This window comes from Paroedura picta, chromosome 6 (genome assembly GCF_049243985.1).
Source record: "Paroedura picta isolate Pp20150507F chromosome 6, Ppicta_v3.0, whole genome shotgun sequence".
NCBI classification, from domain to species: Eukaryota; Metazoa; Chordata; class Lepidosauria; order Squamata; family Gekkonidae; genus Paroedura; species Paroedura picta.
The window spans coordinates 24,228,482-24,256,067 of record NC_135374.1 but is presented as its reverse complement, the minus strand read 5'-3'; the positions used below and the strand labels follow the sequence as shown (position 1 = coordinate 24,256,067).

General features: G+C 41.8%; 2 protein-coding genes across 4 annotated transcripts; one reads left to right on the top strand and one right to left on the bottom strand.

The window, feature by feature from the left end:
• The first annotated feature begins 1,089 nt into the window (after window positions 1-1,089).
• SLC46A3 (solute carrier family 46 member 3) lies at window positions 1,090-15,256 on the top strand. 2 transcript variants are annotated; one of them, XM_077341787.1, is made up of 6 exons: window positions 1,090-1,335; window positions 2,931-3,143; window positions 4,913-5,777; window positions 7,139-7,222; window positions 9,168-9,324; window positions 10,308-15,256. In XM_077341787.1, the coding sequence occupies exons 2-6, from the start codon at window positions 2,952-2,954 to the stop codon at window positions 10,393-10,395; spliced, it is 1,386 nt and encodes a 461-aa protein (XP_077197902.1). In that variant the 5' UTR covers window positions 1,090-1,335; window positions 2,931-2,951; the 3' UTR covers window positions 10,396-15,256. The 2 variants fall into 2 exon arrangements, with proteins under 2 accessions (XP_077197902.1, XP_077197903.1); XM_077341788.1 differs by lacking the exons at window positions 1,090-1,335; window positions 2,931-3,143 and adding an exon at window positions 3,194-4,144.
• Window positions 15,257-18,326: 3,070 nt separating this feature from the next.
• POMP (proteasome maturation protein) lies at window positions 18,327-26,841 on the bottom strand. 2 transcript variants are annotated; one of them, XM_077341789.1, is made up of 6 exons: window positions 26,634-26,841; window positions 23,103-23,200; window positions 22,131-22,191; window positions 20,110-20,211; window positions 19,234-19,327; window positions 18,327-18,555 (listed from the first exon to the last, which is right to left on the bottom strand). In XM_077341789.1, exons 1-6 carry the CDS (start codon window positions 26,634-26,636, stop codon window positions 18,488-18,490), a joined length of 426 nt encoding a protein of 141 aa, XP_077197904.1. In that variant the 5' UTR covers window positions 26,637-26,841; the 3' UTR covers window positions 18,327-18,487. The 2 variants fall into 2 exon arrangements, with proteins under 2 accessions (XP_077197904.1, XP_077197905.1); XM_077341790.1 differs by lacking the exon at window positions 26,634-26,841 and adding an exon at window positions 24,939-24,962.
• Window positions 26,842-27,586: the final 745 nt, after the last annotated feature.

Genomic DNA, 27,586 nt, shown 5'->3' with positions numbered 1-27,586 from the left:
CGCTTCTAGGTAACACTGTGTGTGAACGAGACCTTGGGGTACTTGTGGATTGTAAACTAAACATGAGCAGGTAGTGTGATGCAGCGGTTAAAAAGGCAAATGCCATTTTGAGCTGTATCAACAGGGGCATCACATCAAAATCACAAGATGTCATAATCCCATTGTATACGGCACTGGTTAGACCACACCTGGAGTACTGTGTGCAGTTCTGGAGGCCTCACTTCAAGAAGGATGTAGATAAAATTGAAAGGGTACAGAGGAGAGCAACGAGGATGATCTGGGGCCAAGGGACCAAGCCCTATGAAGATAGGTTGAGGGACTTGGGAATGTTCAGCCTGGAGAAAAGGAGGTTGAGAGGGGACATGATAGACCTCTTTAAGTATTTGAAAGGTTGACATTTGGAGGAGGGCAGGATGCTGTTCCCATTGGCTGCAGAGGAAAGGATACACAGTAATGGGTTTAAACTACAAGTACAACGATATAGACTAGATATCAGGGGGGAAATTTTCACAGTCAGAGTAGTTCAGCAGTGGAATAGGCTGCCTAAGGAGGTGGTGAGCTCCCCCTCACTGGCAGTCTTCAAGCAAAGGTTGGATACACACTTCTCTTGGATGCTTTAGGATGCTTTGGGCTGATCCTGCGTTGAGCAGGGGGTTGGACTAGATGGCCTGTATGGCCCCTTCCAACTCTATGATTCTGATTCTAAGAAGATAAAAGAGAAATGACTTTCTGCTTAGTGTATTGGAAATAGTGCTTGTTATCCATTACATTTGTACTACTGACAAAAGGTCAGGATACATTCATAAGGTTATCTAAGGTTACTTTCATGGCCTAGGTAGAATGGCTGGCCTAAGATTGAGCTGAGCAAAATATCTGGACTGAGATCCATCACCAAGAAAACAGATTCCTTCCACAGCAGAAGAGGAAGACCCGAGTTCAAATCGATCTGAATTCAACAGGATTGACAATGAAATAAACAAAGTAAGTGCAGACTCTGCCCAGGTCAAACGGCGCAGCATCGCCTACGCAGCCACTTTCAGTTTCCGCGCGGCGGGATTGGGCGCGCGCGTCACGCGGGCGAGCAGCAAAAGCAAAACCAAGCGCGCCGGCTCAGGCGGAGAGGCGGGCTCTGCAGCTGGAGCGGCATTTCGGTCGAGCAGCCGCTCTAGCGTCTCTGCTGCCCGGGGAGTCCGATGGCCTGGATGCATTAGGCGAAGGCCGGCGTTTGGCCTCAGAAAGGCCAGAAGCGCCCCCCCCCCATCGCTCAGCGGGCGGGTCTCGGGCGTCCTCCCAGGAGAGCGGAGGCGATGGAGAGCGAGTAGCGCGTGCGAGAAGGTAAGACGCCGCCGCCGCCGCTGCAGGTCGCAGAGGGCACTTGCCGCACGGCACGCACAGGTCCCTTCCCCGGGGAACGTAGGAAGGAAGCAGGCAGGCGTCCCTGGTCTCCCACGCCGCCGTGCTACGTGTGTTTTGCTCCACCTCGGGCGACGGAGGAAGCAAAGGGAGTCAGTCCCCTTCCCTCCGCCTCAGAGTTCTCAGGGGTGAAGGGGCTGCGGTCTGCCACGTCCCTCCCTTAACCTGGGGCGTGAGAGAGAGAGAAAGGAGAAGGAAAAAGGATGAGGAGTCATGTCGAAAGTCATATCCCCAAACGGCGAGGCGGGGCTTTCAGTTCTCTGGACTCTCTCACCGCCCTCAAGGGGGGACTCTTCAGCGCTCTGAGTGCCCGCAGTGGCCACTTCACCCCACTCGTTTTTGGCACACCTCGAAACCTGTTTGGCAGCCTCACTGTTTCCCTCCAATGATGTCTCCAACATACACTTTGGCTGGTTCACGCATTTCAGACTAGCAACTTCAGCTGCCCTGCCCTGCCCCTTTCTCTTTCTCTTGAGGAGTTCTGGGGAAACTGAAGGCACACCCACTTTTTATAGTACCTTGATTGGCCCTAACAAAAAGGTATTGGATAACTTTTGGGTTTTTTAAAATGTAACCTACTGTGAGAGTGTAATCTTTAACAGACCTGTTCTGCAACTTCTCTACCAGTTGTTTTGTGAAGCCTGCTGATCTGCATGTGGCGAATCAGCTTTTTATGACCCTAAACTGTGAAAGACTTTAGCAACTTATTTATAGAGTCCCTATCTTGGGAAGGGGAAAAACTGACAGGACAGAATTCCCCCGGCTCTTATAAAAGCATTAAAAGAGCCCTGCTGGGTAAGACTGGTGATCCATGTACAGTGTCTTGTATCACATAGTAGCCAACCAGTTCTTCTGGAAGGATACTGACAGGACATAGAGCAGGGGTAGTCAAACTGCGGCCCTCCAGATGTCCATGGACTACAATTCCCATGAGCCCCTGTCAGCATTTGCTGTCAGGGGCTCATGGGAATTGTAGTCCATGGACATCTGGAGGGCCGCAGTTTGACTGTTGCCTCCTGGCTCTGGGATTCACAGCCTTTGAACATGGTGGTTCCCCTCAGTCACTATGGCTTACAGGCACAGATAGACCTGTCCCCCATACATCTATCTAATTCCTTTAAAAGTTGTCTTTTCCTATGGCCAGCTCTAGCAGTGAATTTCATATTTCAATCACACTATTTAAAGAAGTATTTCCTTTTGTCTGTTTCGAATCTGCTGCCCATCATTTTCGTTTGAGTTCTGCAGAGTGGATGTTCAAAGCATGGTGGCAAAGCTCATGGTCTGCAATTGTGCTAATGTTTACTGATTCTTTGAAAGTTGATGAATGCCAAAATGATATAAGTTCTTCCATTATTCTCTGAGCAATGTCTGGTAATATCTCTCTTCTATCAAACATCCAAAAGCAATTTAGAGCTCAGCGGTTCAAAGCTGTCATGTTTTGCATTGTTTCGTTAATAATCTATGTGGCAAATGCAGGCATATCATTTCTTCCCATTTTCTGTTTCTTTCACCAACAGATTTAAACTAAAATACAAATCATGAAGAAAACTCTGTTAGTGGAGCCTGTCATTTTCATGTATATGTTTGCCTATTTCCTGGAGCAGCTCTCAGTACAGCAGTATGTGTATCGGAGAATCTGGGAAGAGACAGTCAACTCCAGCTTCATAGATGGCAACAATATTTCCCACTGTGAACTAAACCAAAGTGATCCAACTTACTTGAAGGAAGAGGTAAGGTGATATTGCATATCAGGTTTTGCAATCTAAGCAAAACTAAGACTGTAACAGTGCAGTCGTAGACACAGGTGTAGTCTTCTAAAGCCAATGAAGTTGGAAGGGGTAATTCTGTTTAGGATTGTCTGATCTAAGCCTTAGTCTGGAATAACTCTGAAGAAGAAGAGTTGGCTCTTATATGCTGCTTTTCTCTACCTAAAGGAGGCTCAAAGTGGCTTACATTCACCTTCCCTTTCCTCTCCCCACAACAGACACCCTGTGAGGTGGGTGAGGCTGAGAGAGCGCTGATATTGCTGCTTGGTCAGAACAGCTTTATCAGCACCGTGGCAAGCCCAAGGTCACCCAGCTGGTTGCATGTGGAGGAGCGTGGAATCAAAATTGGCTCGCAAGATTAACCACTACACTAAGCTAGCTCTCTGCACGGGTAGTAGATGAAGATCTCCTGCTATTACAGTTGATCTCCAGGTGACAGATCAGTTCATCAGGGAAATGGTTGCTTTGGTAGTTTAGCAAAAATGTACATTAAATTAATTCTTCAAAGTGACAGACTGCTCCAAGCAATTTGATTGATTAGCATCGGCTGAGCAGAGAAAGACTTCTGCTGTCAGATTTCTGCATGGATGGAGCCAAGTCTGATTTCAGCCTTAGCTGAAAGCAGTTTGACACAAAATGAGAACTGGGGGAAAGTTGGCAAGGACAAGTGGGTTAGACAGACTTCCATTCAGGCCAAGGAAAGGAGATAGACCTTTTAGAGAGAAGCAAGTTAGCTCTGAAGAGTTTAGAAATCCCTGATCTGGGGTGGTTAGAAACTGCCTTTAGAGAATTTAGGTGTCAATTAACTCTAGAAGAGTACTGGTGTTTCAAGAGAAGGGGTTTGGATACTGGAAAGAAGGCACCAGCCTTCTGGAAACCAAAAGAGTCAGAGAATACTCAAAGAAAGTGTACTGAAGTGTTTGGAGAGAGCACTGGAACAAAAGCTTCTCAACATAAAGATTTAAGTAAGTGTGAAAAGATTAAGAAACTCTCATTAACCTGAAAGTAAAATCTGTGCACATACTGATTTTCCCTCAGAGTTTATCTATATTGAGTTACCTCAGTAATTTCAACTCTTGATATCACCTTTGTTAATTTTGATTTTGAAAGTGTTCCTAGTGTCATTATCAGTGATTTAAAGGGTAGCCCAACCCCTTCTCTCATGTTCCTGTAGTGAGCAAGCAGTGAAATGTACTGATATGGGGCGGGACAGCTGAAGTTGTTCAGGAAAGAAGAAAAGAAGACCACTAGGGCTGCTCAGTCTGAAAAAGAGAGAAAAGGAGGGAAAATCTTGCCTCTGAGGGAGGAAATGGACAGGGCTGTCATAGCAGCAAAGAGAGGGTTGGGTTTTTTTGAAGCAGGTGAACTTCAGTTACAGAACTACAACTCCTGGCACTTAAGTTAACATCTTTTAGATGCCAAGTGATGTCCATCATGTTTACTTTAAATCACACGCCTTCCACAATGTTTTGAATATTGTTTTATTTCTAGGTTGCTGCATTTATTTTTTGCTAGATTTCTTCTGCGTGTGTTAAAAATATTTTGCATTTTTATTGTTAACCATCACCTTGAGTACGTTTCTTTCATAAACACAGGATAACAATTTTCTAAATCATAATTTGGGAGTGAGGAGAATGCAAATACTCAAGTAAAAGAGAAAGTAAATACAGGACTATTTTGAATGCCTCCCTCCCCTACTTGATCTTAATTCTGTTTATTTTTTCCTTTTTCAGGAAGTCCAAGCAAAAACTTCCCTTTTTACCATGAAAATGGAATTATCTGGTGCCATTCTCAACATTTTGGTAGCCTTTGTCCTTGTAGCTAATGGGAATAGCTATGGACGAAAAATCTCAGTAGTTCTGCCTCTGGTGGGGAATCTTGTAAGTGGCATTTTCCTCAGTGCCACATCTTATTACTCTCTCTCCCTCCCTTTTCTGTACGCTATGGCCTTTATAACTGGGTTCTTTGGCGGCATTGCAACTTTCCTCGGGGGCGTCTTTGCTTTCATAGTCGATCTCTGTGAGAATCCGAAGCAGAAAACAATCCGGATAGCGGTGGTTGATTTGATCTACGGATTGGTGTCTGGAGTGGGAGGACTGTCTTCAGGATTCATTTTGAGAGGAATAGGCTTTACTTGGACATTTGTGACTGTTTCACTGATTGACATGGTGAACATTTTCTATGTGATGTGTTTTTTGGACGATACAATACGTGTATCTGAAGTTCAGCGAAAGTCTCTGCTGGGCGGCCTTAAGAAAACTTTTTCCGAAGTGCACGCACTTTTTAAATCCTCCTCTCCTAAGAAGCAAACTTTGATCGTCTTACTGCTGTGTACTTTTATGGCTTATTTGTTTACAGTGTTTGGTGGGATGTCTCAGTTTATCCTTTATGAACTGAATGACCCACTCTGCTGGAATGAAATCTACATAGGATACGGCTCTGCAGCATCCACTGCAATCCCTTTGACCAGTTTTCTAGGAATAGCTGTACTTTCTCAGAGACTAAAAGACATCTACCTGGTTTTCATTGGGATTTTCTCATACGTTGGAGGGATTATCATGGCTGCCTTTGCCAACACTACATTGCTCATGCTTCTAGGTGAGTGGAGAACCAGGCCGGTGAAATGCAGAAATTAGAGTGGGGAGAGCTGCAGTTATGGGTGATTATCCATTTATTATATTATCGCTGCCCATTTTTCACCCTAATCGAGATCAGACCTAGCTTGGATGACTTTATTCGCTCACCCTAGTTATCGCAGTTTTTACTAAGGAGCAGAATGGATTTTTTTTAAAAACCCAGATTGAAAACTGTACCATATTTAAAATATAAGTAGAAAATACTTAGATAACAACACAGCATGGTGTAGTGGTTATGAGCAGTGGCTTCTAATCTGGCGAGGCAGGTTTGATTCCCCGCTCCTCCTCATGCAGCCAGCTGGGTAACCTTGGGCTCATCAGAGTCCTGATAGAGCTATTCTGACTGAGCAGTCCTGTCAGAGCTCTCTCAGTCCCACCTACCTCACAGGTGTCTGTTATGGGGAGTGGAAGGGAAGACGATTGTCAGCAAGTTGCTTTGAGACTTCTTGGGGCCCAGAAAAGTAGGGTATAAAAACCAGGTCTTCATCATTATCATGATTTTCTTTTTTTTAAATGTTGTGTGTAAAAAGTGCCTTCGATTATACACACCAAAGCAGAAATGCATAGATGCAGTAATGCAGCATCATATCTCCACCTGGAAGAGAGAGCATTTAAAATTCAATATGTGGTTCATTCCATTATCCAAAATTCGAAACTATGTACAAACATAATGCATTTCTCTTGATGGCCCAGAACCAGAGTCAACTGTTGTGTAACTCATTTTATTAGGACTAACCTAAATAGAACAAAACAGTGAGCAATATTTCTGGCAGAAGATTCACCAGGCTTGGGTATTCAGTAGTCGGCAGGTGATTATCCATTTCTTCTGAACTAGTCTGAATTAAGAGACTAGTAGGTGTTGGCTGCTAAACAGGTTCCAAGATACAGTAAAGGCTACTGGGACAAGAACCTCTTTTGCAACAAACACTACATAATCCAGTAATCTGTAACATCCCCTGCATTTTAAGACTCAACAGATGCTGGGCTAAGGGCTTCTCCATCCTGTCCCAAAACATCTTCCTTTTAAATTCTGATTTTATTTACTGAACATCCATCCAGCCTGATGGAAAGTTCTGGCAAAGGAAAAAAAAAACTTGGTCACAGTGTTGCAATGTCTTTGGTTGGTCCTAATAAAACATGCTGTTACAGTTGTGACTGAATCTTGTGCCATTGTAATCCTAAATAATTACATAATTATATATTTATACATCTTAGCTGCCGTTCCCTGGGGCCTTTAAAAAAAAACTGTGTGTCTTACAATGACTGTTTTGCTTCTTGGCTTGTTTAATATCGCTGTCTCATGATTGATCATGAATTTTGCAGTACGTGTGCCAGCTCTCCTGGCTTACATGCCTCTTCCAGTGCTTCGATCCATGCTGTCAAAGGTGGTTCTTCCTAGTGAACAAGGTGAGTCAGTTACTGAAAAAGCAGTCATGATTGTTCTGTGATGATTTCTTGAAATCCTAGCCAATGTTGAGTGAATGACTTCAGATTTATTTAGCTACCAACAACATACAGACTCACTTGGAACAATGTTTGAGTCCAGTGGCAGCTTTAAGACCAACAAAGTTTTATTCAAGCACACTACCTCGGATGCAATTAAATGGGAATTTAATATAGGCAGAGGGTGAGCAAGAAATACACAGCGTAAAGAAGATGTTCAATAGATTTAATACAGGAACTACAAGCTAAAACCCCTGTGGGGTTTTAATTCTTGTGTGTATGCTCCTGCTAACCTAAAAAACAAATTGGTACTTGGCCAAATTTGTAAGACTCTTCTCTGAAGGCTTTTTCAGTAGTGGTGGCCCATTTCTGGCACATCCTTTGCAGACAGATCTGTGACAATAATTTCATATTAATGCTATTAAGACGTCTTTTAATTTTCCAAGGATTCAGTTGATTAATTAGTGTATCTGCTATTGGAGTCATCCCAATTTTAGTGGCTTGATTTTTCCTGTTGTTCCGCTGCTCCCATTAGTTCTCTATTTTTACATTTCAGTTTATAGTCTTCTGCTTTGTGGGCTTTTGTAAACTGTTTTTTTCCAGTCAAAACTTTTAAAACTGTTTTTATATGTGCAGCTCAAATTAGGTTCCATATTGAATCTGAGGATTGTTTCACGCATGCATGGATGTGACTTCGAGGATGTTAATTAATTTCAGTGACATCAAGTTCTATGAAAGTCCTGTATGCATATAAATTGACTTGCCTCCTCCAGCCAGGCACTGAATGATCACATGAAACTGCCCCTTCTGTGTCAGATTGTTGATTTAACAAGGCCATGACTTCTCTAGCTGGCAGCAGATCCCCAGGGTCTCAGGCAGAGCGCTTCCTCCTCACCTACTAGCCAATCCTTGTAACTGGGGATGCCAGGGATTGAATTTTCAGCATGCAAAATTGGCTTTACCACTGAACTACAGCCTCATCTTATATTCATCATATGAGTCAGCCCTGAGATGTCTCTTAAATAAAGATGTATCTTAAAGTCTCACTATGGGATAATTTTTGAGTTTGTAACCTACAGTTGAAATGTTAGTCTTGTCAGTTTGAAAGCTAAGAAATGTAATCTACAGCAAAGAAATGCTCTTAGCAATGCCAACCTCCACGTGGGACCCGGAAGTCCCCCAGAATTACAGCTCATCTCCAAACTACAAAGATTAGTTCCCCTGGAGAAAATGGATGCTTGGGAGAGAGAATTCTATGGCATTGAACACCATTGAGATCCTTGTTCTCCCCAGGCCAGGCTCAATCCTCAAATTTCCAGGAGTTTCCCAATCTTGGGTCTATTAACTCAGGGGGATGTGGCAAACATAAATGTAGTAGATTGGGCTGCCAGCTCTGGGTTAGTAAATACCAGGGGATTTTGAGGGTGGAGCCTGAGGAAGGTGGGGTTTGAGGATAGTAGGGGCTTTAATAGTCTGTAATGCCATAGAGTCCACCTTTTCAGACTGTCTATTTTCTCAAGGTGAATTGATCTCTGTTGGTTGAAGATCAGTTGTAATAGTGAAAGCTGTAGATGAAATACATGAACCGTAGATGAAATGCAGCTGTCAAAAAAATACAGAAACTGCAGTGCTAGTTCAGTGTGAAATGCCTTTTATTTCCCTTGTACCAATCTTTTGAGAGGCACTGACTTGTCCTTTAGGCCTTTCTATGATATTGCTCATCACTGTTCATCTTCTTAATTGCAACTTTAGACTCTATGGCGCCTGTGGGTTTTTTGGTGGAAAGATATGTTTTAAATAAGTGTAGATTATCCTTGTAGGCTTTTTGCCCTGGTATTGCTGCAGAACCTTTGTAGGTCTGAACTATCTTACATCTCTCTCGAACCTTTCTTTGTTCTATTTTTGACAGGTGCTCTCTTTGCTTGCATTGCCTGTTTGGAGGTTGTAATCGGTGTCATCTCACTTGCTGCTTTTAATAGCATCTATGCAGTCACTGTAGCCTGGTATTCAGGCTTCAGTTTCCTTTTATCAGCCGGTCTCTGTATAATTCCTTTGGGCACCATGTGGTGAGTATGGATCATGTTGAATGTCATCTCTTCACCTTCACAAAGCCCTTCTGAAATACAAATTGAGGTAGGAGTTGGTCAGCAGTTGCCTGGAGAGAGGCGTGTTGATGATAGCATAGAGGGAGAGGGGGTTGTGGTGGTAGAACATCTGCTGTACACACAGTCCCAGCATCTCCAGGAAAATCAGAAAGGACAACACTAAACTTGATGGGGCAATCATCTGATTCTGTATAGGGAGCTTTATGTGTTATGTAGCCTGGGCATTAGTCAGTCACTGCCCTGCCCACCTGGCTTTCCCCAGCTGAAACCAATCAATGGCGACAAAAATGTGCAATTTGTTCATCAGTGTAAATACTTAGACATAAAAGAATATTTTATAACTTGCATGGTGAGAGGCCTTTCAAACGGAGTGTCTTCTGCTGGAATGTTGCATTTATCATTGCCACAACTTTATTAAAATAGGTTGAATGAGCAAAGGGAATCTTCTGACTCACAGCCTCTACCCCCCCTGCTCACAAACCAAATCAGTTTTTATTGTTGGCATCTGAACCACAGACTGTAGCTGCTCTCTGCCCTCTGCCCTCTATCCTGGATTCCACACCACATCTTAGTTCCTCATTTGAAGGGCAGAGAGCAAACCATAATCAAGTATGGCTTTTGCAGCGGATAGTTTCTGAGCTGCAATGGCAAGGAGTAGCAAGTGATATGGCCGATCCCAGGCTCACCTTCATAACTTTGCCATCGTGCACAGAAACCTTCTGGTTTCTTTAGCTCAGGGGTTGTCAAACTGTGGTCCTCCAGATGTCAATGGACTACAATTCCCATGAGCCCCTGCCAGCATTCACTGGCAGGGGCTCATGGGGATTGTAGTCCATGGAGATTTGGAGGGCCTCAGTTTGACCACCCCTGCTTCAGCTGGTGGTGACTTAATGGACGCATGGTGTGTCATCTCTTCTAAAACCTCTCACATCTCTTTCTCCTAGCTGGTTTATGAGTGCCACTGGGCATCAACAGGAGTATATGCCACTTGTCCATGAAGAAGAGCCTGCTGGTGAGGAGGCTGACAGCTGAGAGGAGGATGTGCCTTGCATACGACCTCTCGCCTGCTTGAGACCCAGTGGGTCAGTTGGGTTGTCACAGCTGAACTGGGATCTGATGTCTGCACTACTGGAGCTCCTCAAGAACTGAAAAGCTGCTGCTGTACTAGATGCTGTGTAAAAGGGCAAAAGGGGAAGTCACAAAGGAGAGAATATGAAGTCTTTCCTATCTTGGTATGGCAATACATAGGATTTAGCTGTTAATGTTGCAATACTAATGTACTCTGTGATGAAAAATAGGAGTTTCAGAAGAGAGGAGAGGACAAATCGACAAGAAATGCTGAAACTTCTTGACTTTGTTACACAAAATGGCAAGTATTCTGGGTTCAGGGAAACATGTCTTCATGGACAAAGTTAGGCTAATGAATCCTCTGTGTTGCCAGTGTAAATTAATTAGCGTCAAGGGCTTTTTAAAAAAGGGAATTTGTGACCAGGTTTTATACATTAAAAAAAAAAATTCAAACATTTTCATTTGAAAGGGTTTCAATTCTAAAATAAAGGTGGTGTAGTAGGAATGTGGATTTCTAATCTGGCGAGCAGAGTTTGATTCTGCACTCCCCCACATGCAGCCAGCTGGGTGACCTTGGGCTCGTCACAGCACTGATAAAGCTGTTCTGACCGAGCAGGAATATCAAAATTTGATTTTCCTCATTGATTATCTTGGTATCTTTGCAGTTGGTATTACTAGCATCCCTATATTGAAGAGCGAAAGGCCGATATATATGCTATATATATATATGCTATATTATTCAATAGAGTTTGAATGTTACAATTTGGATATTCCATGATATTTACATTCAAAGGACAACCATTGAGGAAAATTTCCATTTGAAAACGGGACATATCTAGAAACCGTTCTGGTTGGATCCTACCCGACAATAAACAAGAACGAAGAACCATTTACTTCAATTATTTTAGTAACATTTATAGTAGCCTTGGGATAGGTTTTTTCTTTCTCTTATTGTATTCACTACAAACCGCCCCACTTGTCTATATTTGCGGGAGCAAAACAAAAACAAGGTTTGCGAAGGGGGCGGGGGGCCAAGAGCCTCCAGAAAAACAAAATATAACAAGACAGACATGGTCATGAGGAAAACCCAGACATAAAGCACCAGGAAAAGAGGGGAAGAGCTACATGACATTCATGAACTAGGCCTAGCCTAACCCTAACTGTACAGAATTTTTTAAGGTTTAAGAACAAGAAGTTTTGCAGGATATAAGCTTTTGAGAGTTAAAACTCCCTTCCCTGCCTTAGTATCTGAAGAAGTGTGCATGTACATGAAAGCTTATACCCTGTGAACTTTAACTTTGTTACCCTTCTGAAGCTTTAATCTGCTGATGTCCATACAAGTTGATCTTGCATCCCATCATAGTGAATCAGATATGAATGGTGGGATACAAATTGAGATAATGAGTTGGGGCACCCCACTGTTTGCTGAATCTGTTGGTTTGTGGTCTGGATCCGTGTTGAAGGCACTCACTTTCAGCATGTGTGAATCTACTTGAGGATGATTTAATATCATGCAATAAAAGAAAAACTGTGGTGAAACCACATCTAAACTGTAAACAAGCATACCGAATACATGATCTAGTGGTCATTGATATAATATCAAGAATTATGCTTAAAATCCTGAGCTCTAACAATTAAGAAAAAGAGTTGGTTCTTATATGCTGCTTTTCTCTACCCTAAGGTGTCTCAAAGTGGCTTACAGTCATCTTTGCTTTCCCCACAACAGGCACCCTGTGAGGTGGGTGAGGCTGAGAGAGCCCTGATATCACTGCTCAGTCAGGACAGTTTTATCAGTGCCATGGCGAGCCCAAGGTCACCCAGCTGGTTGCATGTGGGGGAGTGCAGAATCGAACCTGGCATGCCAGATTAGAAGTCCACACTCCTAAAACTACACCAAGCTGGCACTCCTAACCACTACATCAAGCTGGCACGAAGCCACCACTACACAAAAATTAGCATTTAATGTAGATCCAATTCAATAGATAAAGAGAATTTTAAGGAACAAACGTTTTGGACATTATTCACTTTCAGTCACCATAAGTGAAAGAAAACCTTTGTCAAACTTATCAATGCCTAATCATTGTAAAATGCAAGTCCTTTAATCAGCACAGAGTTTTTCCTGGGTCGGTAATCATCATGGACCTTATTATAATTCAACTGCTGTGGAACTCCATCCTGGTTGGTGAATATGAAACTCCAATCCAGTCAATGATGCCACAATCCAACCACTGAAGAACTGCAGAATTCCAGGACAGCAGTTCAGCAAGAAGGTGCCAGCTACTCACCTGTTTTGATACATAATCTTCTTCAAAGTAAAACAGATTTCAACATACCTGTCAGCATAACAAATCCACCAAAGGCATAAAGAGCTCAAAAATCAATATAACCAACCAAGAGTATCCAGCTTCAGTCACTTCATTGCCAAATTTGTAAGAGTAAAAAGCTGACCCCTTATTTGATGGGAACTACACTTTAAGAAATTTTCATCCTCTGAGAAATGTGGGACCAATTTTGACATGTACGTATGAGTTGTTCTAGAAATGATTTGTTAAATTGCAGAGGTAGAGTTCTGTTGTACTGACCATGTTTGATCTGTGAGATCAGATTATGCAGAAGGGAGCAGTTGAGGTCACACTTAACCAAAGAGCCCCCAGCTCTTGTGACCGCATTTAATACCTGTCAAGGCTCCACTCTAGAGCTGAAGCTACTAATGCATTCTGGCCACTGCCAACACAGCATGAAACAGGATTTAAGTCCAATGAGATGAATGGGCTGAAGTGTGTTCACTTCTGTTTTAGAACTTAGAAAAGTTCCTACTTTTTATGTGTTCCTGTAGGCATATTGTGTGTAGGGTGGGGGTGATTGATAATAAAGAACTTACATGGTAAATCTAGAAGCAAATCCATTGTATGTTGCTGCTGCTTCTAAGGTTGCCATATGGTACACAGTATCTCTCAGGTGTTATATTTTTCAACATGATAAGTAGTTAATATTTTTGCTCTTTATGGTATAATATTTTCTTCCAGCTGGTATGGAGACTCTCATTTCTTTTATAACTCTTTGGAGCTCAGGTGACAAAACCAAAACTGTGCAGCTAATTAGCCTATAGTTAATGTGATGTAAAGTGTAATTTTTGTACTTATATAGCACTTTTAATTTTCAAAGCACTCTACAAATATGCAAACCATTATTTTTTTAAGCGCAGCTGGGAGGCAGGCATTGTTTGCCAACTTAATGGTGGGGACAATCTTAAATATCTAACTTGTCCCATGGTCCCTAAAACAAATTAATTCTGGGCACTGAGATTATAAAACAGCTTCTGTTACTTTGTATTATAGGCTCTGAAATGCCATTATGTATTGTACAGGTCAGGGGATGCCATTAAACAGGGTCTTTTGGCCCTGCAGAATGTTGCTAGCAGTACCTGGTGCATTCCTCATATCTGCAGCTGCTGTTTAGGTAGCTGTTTCCTGTCCTGCCATTGTGAGTAGTTTATTGCTTTGCTGTATCTAAGTAGCCAGGTATACTATGCTGATGCTTTTATGAGTCCCAGATCTGAGTACTGATCTTCTTAAATATTTTTGTCAAAAAGAGGAGGGGAGAAGAGAAATAACTGATTGTATACTTTATGGAGAGGATAATCCACAAATACATACAATAAGAAAGTTCACCCAAAAGATGAAAATGCAGATTGTTATAGTTCCATCTGCTCCCAATAGTATATCCGCTATTTTATGTTGGAGCTTCCTTGAAAGTAATTGTTAAAATAACCATAGTTAAATAGTTTATCTCTGCACTGCTCTCTTAAATATTTTGTTCTCTGCAATTTGTAGTCTTTAATTTTTCAAAAATGCTCATACCTGTGAGGCTGGGTGGTGCTGGCAGTCTGCCGGCCTTCCAAAGTGGATATATAATTACAGAGTGGGTCTTTAAAAACTAACCCAAAAATCACAAATTTATAAGAGCGGGTTTTTGTCCCTCACTTGTTGTTACCTGAAGGAATCTCAAAGTGGCTTACAATTGCCTACTCCTCTCCCCACAACTGACTCCCTGTAAGGTAGGGGAGGCTGAGAGAGCCCTGAGAGAACTGTGCCCAGCCCAAGGTCACCCAATAGGTAATATAAGTCTGGAGCCTTAGAGAACAGTGAGGTAAGTCTGGAGCCTTTGAGAGTGCTCCTGTTCAGGCTGCCATTTCCCTGGAAGTTGAGTTTTGGTATATTATATATGACAGTGTTATAACAATGAGCTGTACCATAGGTCTTTCTGTATGGTTAATTTTAAAACATATATATGGCCTCTAGAGAAGGATCTACTTGTTTTGGCTTCAATTCTGAAAATGAATATGAAGACAAAAGAATCCAGAAGTTATCCAGGATGTACTTTTCCACACCATTTCACATAATTCCTCTCCTCTTTACAGTTGCTGTCTTTTATAGCTTCTTTTGTCCTCATGAGTTCTGAGCTCACTGGCATATCCCTTCTGTTGATCAAAGGAGGGCCCTTAATCACCTGCAGAAAAGCTGCTAGATTTGATATGAACTTTAACTCTTTTTGCTTTTCCCAAAGAACTGTAGCTTGATAAGAATTCTAAGAGGAAAGCCTGCACTTCCCTTCAGCATCTAAATTATTATTTCTGGGAGAAAGGGAAACGTGATTTTAAAATAATCAAAGTAGAAATTGGAGTGTTCAAAAACTGGCGGCTTAAGAGCCATTCAATTAAATTTCCATGTGTATTAGCAATAATCTTGTACAGATATGTAGCAATTTTGAATGTTTTTAATGTATGGATGAAAAAAATTGAGAGAAATTAAACAGATTTATAAGATTGCTTTGGTTTCTGTTCTAAAAAAAAGTTTATTCTTGGTTGTTGGGCAAATGGACAAATAGTACCGAGGGGACGAGCAAGAGCATGCCCTGAAGGGAATCTTTTCTGTCTTCCCCTCCTGGCAAATATCCTGTGATCTGTGAGAAGCAAAGGCTGGGAGTTTATGAAGGTTCATAGTTAAACATTTGGGGTTGATGGGAAGCATCAGATTGAGCCAGCCAGGTCTTAGTCACTCAAGCTCAACTAGAAAGATCTTGAACACCTTTTTAATAGTTCCGGAATGGCAAAACATCCATTCAGATTTTCCACTGACCTATGAAATATTTCATCAAATCAACAAATTCTTTTCAGTAGTAGGACTAAAAAGATTGAAATCATTCCTGTTCTATATCAAACAACAATTATGATCAAATTTAGCCATTAATAAAAACAATTTACATATAAATGTAAAATTAATACAGAGGCTAAAACACGGCTAAATTCACAACCTAATTGGCCTGTAATTAATTATACTTAAAATTATTCAAAGATTTGAAACAGCTTTCTTATGGACACAATCTCAGCACAAAATTTGACTAGGGATATTCTTATTAGAGTGGTCTGCAAGGAGATATTTACATAATTTTTCACATCTTCCTGGCCACCTGGATGGAAGTAAGATAAGTGGAACAAATTAAATGTCCTTATAAAATGGACAGTATAACAACATGTTCCACTGTTTCGACTTCATTCAATTGGAAGAAATTTGGCTAAAATCAAATATAAAACATGAGATCAACCTAGGCATAAGCTGAACACCATATGGTGAAGGGAAGCTGTATGCCTCAGAAGACATCTGTTCATCGCAGAACAAGGTATATGGTTGATCAGGGATTTTAAAAAGCTTTGCATAAAGTGAGCTACCACTGCAGAAATGAGGGGCTCTATCTTCCAGCAGGTGACAAGTTAGTGACTCATCAGAGACCCAGCGTTTTAATGCCAGTGATGGAGACAGAGCTTACGAGCAGAATAATTGGGGCAATACAGAAGTACATAGCGATTCTAGTGGCTCGGAGAACCAGGTTTAAAATTCCACTCTGCCATGAAAGCTTGCTGGGTGACTATGGGCCTTCCACATTCCCTAAATCACAGGGTTACTATAAGGCCAAAAGGCAGGAGAGAAGAATGATGTAAGCTGTCTTGGGTCTCTACAGTGGAGAAAAGTGGGTACAAATAAACCAGCTGTGACCAGATCCCATCTTTCAAGGAACGACCACAATACAGAAGTACATGAGACATCAACTTGACAGCTACTGATAACCACTACACCAGAATGGCTCCTTAGCTAGTCATCTATGCTGAACTTGCATCTAGAATGGATTATTGCAATGTGCTCTACTTGGGACTACCCTTGATGAGTGTACAAAAACTGGAGCTAGTACAGAATGCTGTGGCTAGACTGCTGTTTGGGAGCATGCAACCCTGATCCTGCAGCAATTACACTGACTTCCAACCCATTCCCAAGCCCAATTAGCTTGTCCTATGTTGCTTTGAACCAGGATATACAAAGGAACATCTTGCATGCATTCATGCCTGGGAATTAAGAGGACCTCCTGACTGTTCCATTGACTAAAGAAATGGTGGGTAAACAAGACAAGGCCATTTTGACAGCACATCCTGGAGAAGTCCAAAATGTCACATGACACTACTGAATGAAACCCTTGGCCATCAAGGTCAGTATTATCTGCTCAGACTAGTTGTGGCTCTCCGAGATTTCAGCTAGTAGGCTTTCACATCACCTATAACCTGGTTGATGTTAACTGGAGATTCAGATGGTTGTACCCACAGTCCTTCTGCATACCAAGCAGATATTCTACCACATAACCACAGCTCTTACTAGCTCTTCCCCTATACTTTTGTGTCATCTGTGCAGCTGATAAAGCCCTTAAAAGACTTTATAATTTACGGAGGAAATAACCACCATGGCTTTAAGAGAGCCCTCTTGGCATAGTGGTTAAGAGCAGCAGCCTCTAATCTGGGTGATCATGTTCGATTCCTCACTCCTACACTGGAAGGAGAAACTCCCTAGCTTCTCCCGCTAAGCACAGGGCTGAATTCCACAAACCCATGTTTTCCCTGCAATCCTCCCCCCACCCCTGAGGCACACAGCATGAAGACAGACAGGGCACATTCTTTCTTTGTATATATGGTTCTGGTTCTTTTTTCTGTTATGGCCCTCACTAAACAATGGTTTATTTTGTATATGCCTTCTGTTTTGGCATTCCTTCTGTGGCTGGTGCATTGGACAGAAGAGGGAGAGCTGGACGTTTCTACGGGGCACCGGGCTGACACTAATGCTGTTTGGACCTACTAACTAGCTTTCTACACATGAAGCCATAGCAGGCAAAACAAAGAGCATGAAAACATAGCAGGCAAAACTGCAGCCTATTCCTTCAACAGAAGTATCTCAGTACTTTTTGACCATGTTAAGCATGACTCATGGGCACCAAATGTAACCAACGAGCATTTAAACAAGCTGTCAATGTTGAGTATAATCATATTTTCCAAGGCATCTGCGAGAGGGATCAATATTACTATGTTAGTTCTCTGAGCACTGCAATTCTGTTTATATCTCAGCTGCTGTAGGAGCGTAGGATCCCAAAATGTTACGACAATATTCTCTGGGCTAAGGGTACACATTGCAGCAGGACCATCAAACGAGGCTGTGAATAAACAGGCCTAATAGTATTCGAAACATACGCTGCTTAAGATAACTTCAGAGGTATGAACTATTTTGAAAAGTCACAAAACTTATAGAAAATTTTATTCACTATTTAAAAGATGTCAAGTCATCAAGAACAGAGAAAGATTCAACAGCAAATACCTGGGTTATAAGTTGCAAAAGAACATCCAATTTAGTATTTTAAAACCATTTTTTAAAATGCCCTGTTTCTATACTTTTCAGTGTGCCGGTTTCGACAATGTGGTCATGAAGTAACTATAGCCCTGAATAGAGATACCGATTTCCTGATATTTTAAAATATCCCAATTACAAGACATTTATATTGACAGTAAACACAAAACAAAGGTCAACATTCTTCAAGCATTTAATGTGCCTTTTCATCAAGTTAGGTAAGAAGTCATGTATATGAACAAAATATTGTACGGCTGCCATTTAATATGGTTTCCTTAAACTGCAGAGAGACAGGCAAGAAACATTTCCATGTACAGTAAGCCTGGAGTATGCGGGTGTTATAATAAACCAAGTTGACGCTCCATCATCATATGAGGATCTCCCATTATTTCACTTTGTGCTGGGTCTGGAAAACAATATTTGTATTAATTCATATTATGAAAAAAAGTATTGTACAAGGTAATTATAAATATGGATCAGGTTCTATGGAAGCTGCCTACGATGGCTTTTGCAGGGACATCCTCTGAGATCTCCCCCCCCCCAAGGGGGGGTTCTCTGACATCTCTAAAAAGCTGATGCTCAATCATGGGAGTCCTATGAGGGGAGAACTGGGTGATGTAGCCCCTCTTCACTCTACCACTGGCAAAGTTTCCACTGATGCAAGAGAAGAAACGCAGGATTTGCTTGTGCTGTGCTTCAAATTCTCCATCTCCCTCTGACAAATGTACAGTCAGCTCAGGCTCCCCTCCCATAGAAGAGGGCTGTGCCTGAACAGATGTGTCTGCAGTAGGCAATATTTAAATGACAATTATCAACCTGATAGCAGACATTAATAAAGAATCCAGATCCTCTCCTAGTGGCAAATTATGCAATTCTGATGGAGTCCATCTACAATGTGGCTATCATTTACATAGAACCTCACAACGCACTGCTATTTTTAAGCAGGTTTTTGAGTCTTCGGCCATTTAGGGAAGCCTTGAGCTATCTACAATTCTCTCTTCCTTAATAATCTCTGAGAAAGACAACAAATGAATAACCTTCATCTCATCTGATATCTCCTCAAGTTCTGAAAACAAATTCTTACCATTGAGAATATCCTCAAAACCAATGCAGTCATAGTTGCCTTTCAAGATCTCCAGGGACAGGTTAGAGCTGTGAAGGAAAGGAAGTCGCTGGACCTGCAAAGTGTCACACAGTATATTAGGGAATCTGCCATTCTGCAGATAAGCTGTCCACATTTTAAATAGAGACTAATTAGAAGTAGTAGTAGAATTTGCTTTTTATTTGTTAAATACATACACATAGATATTGTAAGCTGCACTCATGACAAGTTATAAAGCCACTCACTGTACATTCAAAACATGTACCAGTTTATTTGGAAGGTGATCATCTCTCCTCCCATTCCACAAAATAAATGGAAACACTGCAAGATCTAGCTTGTCTCCAAGAAGGAAAGTTTTTTTTAAATTATCTATGCTATTTAGGGTTGCTTGATTTGCTAAGTGAAACTCATTTGCTGACCTAAAAAGATACCCCTAATTAACTATGCATCATATTTTCTAAAAATGTTAATTCTTATAAAAGGTGCAATGCCGTTTCCTTTCTCATCTAGGAAAGGATTATTAAAAATTACCTGCCAGTGTATGCAGAGTTAACATATGAAAACATATACAATGAATTGATCATGATTCCCTTTATTGAGTGGCACAGCCTTACTAACAACATAATGATCAGACTGAGATCTCTGTCATCCTCTCTGTCTCCCCACCTTCGCAGGAACCAAAGGCCATATCCTGTGCTCTAAGCTCTATTGAATAACAACAGCAGGAATTTAAAGTAAAGATCATCAGCAACTAACAAAATAATAATAATTAAGCAAACAGGGCTTGAAAAAGAAACATACAATGGTTAGTAGAGATGGTAAAGAATTTATGCTGTTCAAAATAACCCCAAAGTATACCTGTTTCACTGCTTTGAACTCCATTTGTAATTTCAGTGGTGCATGCAGCCCTTGAATATTTCTCAGAGTAGAAAAATTCATTTTATCCTCATTCAACGAAAGCTACCAGAAGAAATTTTAAGAACATAATTATATTTGACAACCAATAATGGAAATGCAGTTTCCCTCAATCTCATAAACTAGTTTAACTAGACACATTAACTAGACACTAGATAACTAGTTCCCTTCTGCATGGAAAAATAAGAATGAACAATGCCTTATTCCAAAGGGGGATTTAAAAGCACCTTAACAATCTGCTGTTACATTTCGCTTTGTTGTATTTTGCCAGCTAAACAGATCTGACTCCATCTAGTGGTGAAAGCAGTACATGGCCAAAAGCCAAAATGCCACTCAATTCAAGTGTCAAATGTATTATTTCTGGCACAGGGGAAAAAAAGAAAATGCATGTTTAGCAAAGTTTCCCTGTTTTTTATACATATATTTGGCTAAAGGTTCAGTTCATACTTACTAGGAGCCAGCACAGAATTAGTTTCCCTATGACATCAACAACTGAAATCCTGCCTCTCAGTTGTAATCCCCCTCATGGCTGGGAGATAAACCTTATTCTGCCATGTTACGACTAGAATCTTGTTTCTGCATAGACCTGATCAGCTGAAGGGGAAGAGATTAAGGATGATATGCCAATTTGCCATTTTTGCATGAGCTGTGATAACTGACCAGAGCCTATTACTTCTGAAATTAAACGTAAAGCCACTATTTATGGCTGAAACTCTATGCATTTTATTACTCCTGAGTAAATCTCACCAGATATTAACATATTTATTAATGATCTAGATGAGGGGGTGGAGGGACTATTCATCAAGTTTGCAGATGACACCAAATTGGGAGGACTGGCAAATACTCCGGAAGATAGAAACAGAGTTCAACGAGATCTGAACACAATGGAAAAATGGGCAAATGAGAACAAGATGCAATTTAATAAAGATAAGTGTAAAGTTCTGCATCTGGGTCAGAAAAATGAAAAGCATGCCTACTGGATGGGGGATACGCTTCTAGGTAGCACTGTGTGTGAACGAGACCTTGGGGTACTTGTGGATTGTAAACTAAACATGAGCAGGCAGTGTGATGCAGCGGTAAAAAAGGCAAATGCCATTTTGGGCTGTATCAACAGGGGCATCACATCAAAATCACAAGATGTCATAGTCCCATTGTATACGGCACTGGTCAGACCACACCTTGAGTACTATGTGCAGTTCTGGAGGCCTCACTTCAAGAAGGACGTTGATAAAATTGAAAGGGTACAGAGGAGAGCGACGAAGATGATCTGGGGTCAAGGGACCAAGCCCTATGAAGATAGGTTGAGGGACTTGGGAATGTTCAGCCTGGAGAAAAGGAGGTTGAGAGGGGACATGATAGCCCTCTTTAAGTATTTGAAAGGTTGTCACTTGGAGGAGGGCAGGATGCTGTTTCTGCTGGCTGCAGAGGAGAGGACACGCAGTAATGGGTTTAAACTTCAAGTACAACGATATAGGCTAGATATCAGGAAAAAGTTTTTCACAGTCAGAGTAGTTCAGCAGTGGAATAGGCTGCCTAGGGAGGTGGTGAGCTCCCCCTCACTGGAAGTCTTCAAGCAAAGGTTGGATACACACTTTTCTTGGATGCTTTAGGATGCTTAGGGCTAATCCTGCGTTGAGCAGGGGGTTGGACTAGATGGCCTATATGGCCCCTTCCAACTCTATGATTCTATATATTTTTGATACCGTAAAGCAGGGGTAGTCAACCTGTGGTCTTCCAGATGTTCATGGACTACAATTCCCATGAGCCCCTGCCAGCAAATGTTGGCAGGGGCTCTTGGGAATTCTGGTCCATGAATATCTGGAGGACCACAGGTTGACTACCCCTGCCCTAAAGCACTACTTGTCACAGTCATACCCACTCCCATCAACTTCGGACATTACAAATTAGAGTACAGATATTTAGGACAATTAATGCAGTTCTGGCGTGTTAAATACTGAACTTACATTTTTCTCTGATAGCTCCAAAGGATGGGCAGGCAAAAGTTCACTCTTTGCATTTGTAAAGCTATAAAGAAAAATAAACGATAGAAGTAGTCCAAGCAACCTTATCATAAAGTCTCAACCCTAATTTCTTAACCAGCAACAATTCCAGACACAGATGTTAAGGAATTAAAGCTTCAAATGATTGGAAATACGGAACTAGCACTTTTCTTCAGCAGTGCAGAAGAAATGGCATTGTATAGGTAGCGAAGAATGCCCAGGAAAAAACACTTGGCCAGCTGGCTGCACCCTGATTGGCCCTGCTCCTGCGGCTCCCAGCCTCACCTCACAGACACGCCTGGCTACTACAGCCAGGCGCATCTGTGACTCTCCACTCCTCCAGGCAAGCGCTTCCCGGGCCCCAGGTAAGCGCCCACAATTTCCCTCCTTAAAGGGGAAATTATTATTATTATTATTATTATTATTATTATTATTATTATTATTATTATTATTATCTTTCGATTATACTTCCTAGATTGCAAACTTCCCTAGTTACGAAATGAAGGTAACTGGGTTCAAAACGAACAAGGATGCTATTATCCTGCACCTATCCATGACACAAATATGGTGACATCAGAGCTCATCTCTTTCTTCCCAAAGTAAATCTTGACAAACCTGAAGAAATATCCAAAACCAATGCCATGAAAATCAGGCATACTGAAGCTGGTAATGCAGCAATTAGTCAGTTGAGGCGATCTTGGAGGGAATGTGAAATCATCTAAGTTCTATTCTCTCGAAGTCCTAACCAAACTACTTCTATACTACATGCTTCATTATAAGAAATACCACATATCAGATTGTCAGTACAGAAATTCTACCTTAATGGGACAGAGGTTGTTTGGCTCAGATATCCGGGCACACAGAAGTTTAGCATGGCCAGAAGAAGGAAGCACAAAACTACATTTTGTATACTTATAAGAATTCAACAGTGCATACCCTTTTCGCAATGTATCACGGCTTTCAAATGACCCATGAGATGAAAAATCTGGAACTGGAATACTATCTTTCAGCTGAGATCCAATTCCTCGGGTATTCTGAAATAGAAAGAATGACAATTAATGGGGGAAACTCACAAGTATTTCAAATGACTCCCTGGTAATTACAATAAAATATATTATGTGATTACTTATTTATTTATTGTATTTCTATACTGCCCTCCCATAAGGCACAGGGTGGTTTACATAAAACATAGAGCTATACATCACAATAACAACTACCCTAACAGTGGAAACCAAAACTGAGTAATGATACTAAAACAGTTAACAGTACAATAATAACTTTCTAAACAAGAACCCGCAGGGAGGTCAGTTTGGTTGAGGACATGGAAGGGATGTCTGGGGGGGGGGGGCAGCAGGTAATGTCGAGTCTGTCAGCCTCAACCAAATGCCTGGTGGAGGAGCTCCCTTTTATGGGCCCTGCAGAATTGTGGAAGTTCAGGAAGGGCCCTGATCTTTTCAGGGAGCTTGTTCCACCAGGTGAGGGCCAGGACAGAGAAAGCTCTGGCCCTGATTGAGGCCCAACATGCTTCTTTGGGGCCAGGGATCACTAGCCAGTTGGAGGTGGTGGAGTGTAAGGCTCTCTGGGGGAGTAAAATATTACATATACCTTACGCTTTACAGCAACTTCTCAGAAAATATATTAGTGAGATGTTCGATTACCTTAAAATTAGTGACAATACAAATCATACCTTAAAGCATCTGTTACAAGGAAACTGTCAAATAACTCCCTGACTTCAGAGGGTAGACTATGTTTAAATGCAAACTCTGTCCCTACTCTTCCTTTCCATGTCTTCAGTGTGCACCACCTGGCAGTGTTCAATGCCCAAATGCAAAGTTTATTCCCCCTCAAAAGGTAAATATCTATATCCCATTAAACCCCAGTTAGAGGTTTGGGGGTGTAAACAAAATGCCATTTACCAAAACATGGTCAACTGAACCTTTATCAAAGTTGGACACTCAACCAAGCTCCACATGCCAAAGGATGGAAGGAGAACACCTACAAGTACAGCAACAGTTCTCATGACTGGCTGGGATTTACTATCCATCATAATGGAAGAATGCTGTCCTAATACTACATTTACAATTTTGCATTCAGGATCTCTAAAAATGGCCAGGGGATGCAGAGCAGACTCATTTGTTAGGAGACATGAAAAACTGACGCAATATAGGTTATTGGATAAAAGTCTGGATGAGGAGCCAGGATTCCAAGAAGCATAAGAAGCATAAGAAGCATTAGTTTCCTTTCCCATCAGCAGCCTCTCTTGTTTATTTAAGTTGGACATTGTTTGTGTAGCAACTGTCTCTCGTGCCCTGTCTGAATAGATTTTCCCCATCCACCATCAATTCTGGCTGCAATCTCCAGGCACTTCCTATGCACAAACACACACCCCCATCGCACAAATATTTGGAGTGCATAAATTTATAGCACAAGATCTAAAACTGGATAAATTAAGTAAATAAAAGACTGAACAGCAGGAAATCCCTCCGACAGCAATACTAACATGACAGTCCTATTGCTTCCCAAATGACCCTATCTAGGATCCCATGGTCACAAAACGCTGCTGAAAAGATCAAACATTTACTTAACTCCAACGCTCTATTGGCATTTAATTCCCTATTGAACATAACCGTTCTGAGGTTATAAAATCTTATCTTACGATGATTACTTGCATTCATCAGTTATTTAGCTCCTGACCTGACATACAGAAAACAACCCAAACCCAAATTCTTGGTTTAATAGTGAATGTTGCAAATTACAATCTTAAATCCGCACCATTTATCATGATTATAGAGAATCCAGTGATCAGTTTATGCCTGCAGAATATTTCCATTTGAAGAACCAATTATACCAACTAACAAAGAAAAAGTAAAGTAGTTACTTTAAAAAACAATGGGAACAACTTGTGCAGGCAATAATTACCAACAACAAGACAATTTGGGGTTCTAGTTTCAGGAGCTTTTCATATTTCTTTAACCAAAATCATCCCCTTGCATCCTTGGTATGAATATTTTTTAAACCTGTTCTATGAGGATAGAGTAAGCTCTTGTAAGCTCCCTGAGATCAATCTGGCAGACATCCTAGACCCCTAATTATGCTTCTTACGCAGTTCTATGTCTAGAAACCAGCCAAAGACAATTGGAAGCCAGAGCATGGCTGTTAACAATGAAGCTGGCTTCGCCTGCATTTCAGATCTGACCCTAATAATTTCCCTTATGATAGCTGAACATGAATAATCTACATGGCTAAAGCACATCGAGTGAAAAATTATATCTATAGCAATCTCTTTAGACTCTTTGTGCCTAATATCTGAAAAGGCTGCATTTGATTTAATTAAACTCAGACTGCTAGATACAGAGCTAAAAGAAGTTAGCAGTAAAGCTAGAAATACCTGCTCTGAGTTTGGGGATCTCACCAAGTTCTCAATCCCTAGCTGCACATTTCTATCATCTAACCACCCTGCAACAGTGTACAGTGTTTATGCTAGCTAGAACTAATACTCTACCTTCTACTGTGCTATATAGATTTCAACAGATCCCATATCCAGCTAGGCTTCACCCCTATGGACAATGCTGCACAGAATCAATCACACATGTCTTTTTTTTCCATTGTCCATTTTATTTCTCAATCTGAGCTAAATTTCTTAACTAGCTGCTTTGTAAATGAGAACTGCATTCGGATGAATTTAAGATTCAGTTTCTTTTGACATCCCAGAACCCTGATATAACTGAACCAGTTGCAAAGTTTTTATAACTCGCCATGAAAGATCGTGAATGTATTTTGCCCCACTCTAAATCATGATATCTGCCATTGTTTACTCTCTATTGCAGTGGGTCCCTCGGCACTTTTCTTCCTTTTAATGTATTTTTAATATGCTATCAAAGCCTTTGTTGTTGTTGTAGGAAGCAAGAAGTAAATCCTCAGGCATGGCTGGTAGACAGTGACCCCCACAATGGTGGCAAAGCAAGGTCAAACCACAGGATGGAAGAAATTGTTTGTCTAAGCTTTTCATAGAATATAACTATGAAGTCATGCATTACGTAAAGTACAACAAAATTCGAGTCCAGTGGCACCTTTAAGATTTATTCAAGGTATGAAGTTTACTTGAATAAATTTCTGTTGGTCGTAAAGGTGCCACTGGACTCGAATTTTGTTGAGTCGCTCTCTACGCAGCCCATGTGGACGCCACGCTCTCCACAGAGCCCCATTTCTCCTGAGGGGACACCAAGAGCCCTTCGCAATGCCGGGGGCACAGGCGGCCTCGGCAAATCCCACTCCGCAAACAACAGCGGGGGAGGGGGTGGCAAAAATAGCGCCACGGAAGAGGGGGGAGGGGGGCGTGCGGATTCCAGCAGGTGTATCGAGGCCCGTCCTGCCGCTTCCGCATCCCTGTCCTCCCCCCCCCCATGTCGCCTCGGGACCCGTCCTGCCAACTGACCCCCGTCCCTCCTCCCCAGCGCGGCCACTCACCATCTTTGCACCGTCACCCGCGGCCGCTTCCTTCCGGCTGCAGGGCGCGTCGGGAGAGGGAGTGCGGGGACGGCGCGTGCGTCCCAGCGTCACGCAGGAAATCTCGCGCGAGAACGACTCGGGAGCGCTAACGAACTTTTTTTTTTGAGGGGGGGGAAGGTAGTAGTGGGCTCGAGGCCTCTTCTTGGGAGGGTGGGCTGCTCTCTTTCGCGCCATTTCTGTATTCCCTCCCAGGGAACAGTTGCTTCGTTTTAGGGGCGTCTGGCAGTGAGCTTTCAATGGGGGCAGTTCTTCATTCATGAATCGTTGCTCAGCTGGTGCTTTCGGAGGGATCTTTGGAACGATTGTGCCCTCCCTCCAATATTTTATTTTTTCTCTTTCTGCCTGGGAATATTATCTGCGGGATGTGTTTGAATTGCAGAAATTTTGCGGGGGCTGGAAGCGACATAGGGCGACTCTCCCATGGCCAAAGGAAACCTTCTGCTTTGCCTTTTAACTGAGGGAGCGGTTGTGTTGTTGTTTAGCCAGGCGGCATGGTCTGTGTCGACGCAGTTTTCCTTCTGACATTTGTTTTGTAAAACGTACGGGGAGGAAGCAAACTAAAGCGGAGAGTGTGTCTTTCCTTTCATGGTTTTCTGATACAAATTGCACTTTTGCAAATTGCAAAAGGGATGGGTGTTTTTTTTTTTTTTTGCCTTCATAGGCAAAAAGCAGCTGAAGTTTACTTGCTTTCTTATACAGCGCTCATATGGATCATGTTATTTCACAACGAATACATCGAAAGCATAAAATCAGTATTTTCAAACTGCTATAAAAGATACAGATAGAGCTGCAAAAGGGAACTATGGACAGTCTTAAGTAGCGGGAGGGGGGATTGTTTGACAAACCTGAGAAAAAGCCCCCAGGTTGCTGGAATATCTGAAATGTAAATTAAAAAAAAAAAAGTAAATTTA

Coding starts and splice junctions, on each gene's coding strand:
- SLC46A3 (XM_077341787.1), top strand. CDS start 2,952: ATGAAGAAAACTCTGTTAGTGGAGCCTGTCATTTTCATGTATATGTTT. Junction 5,778..7,138: donor TACATTGCTCATGCTTCTAG/GTGAGTGGAGAA, acceptor TGAATTTTGCAG/TACGTGTGCCAGCTCTCCTG. Junction 9,325..10,307: donor ATTCCTTTGGGCACCATGTG/GTGAGTATGGAT, acceptor TCTTTCTCCTAG/CTGGTTTATGAGTGCCACTG.
- POMP (XM_077341789.1), bottom strand. Junction 19,328..20,109: donor AGTTCAAAGCAGTGAAACAG/GTATACTTTGGG, acceptor GACACTTTGCAG/GTCCAGCGACTTCCTTTCCT. Junction 18,556..19,233: donor TTTTGAGGATATTCTCAATG/GTAAGAATTTGT, acceptor ATTGTTTTCCAG/ACCCAGCACAAAGTGAAATA.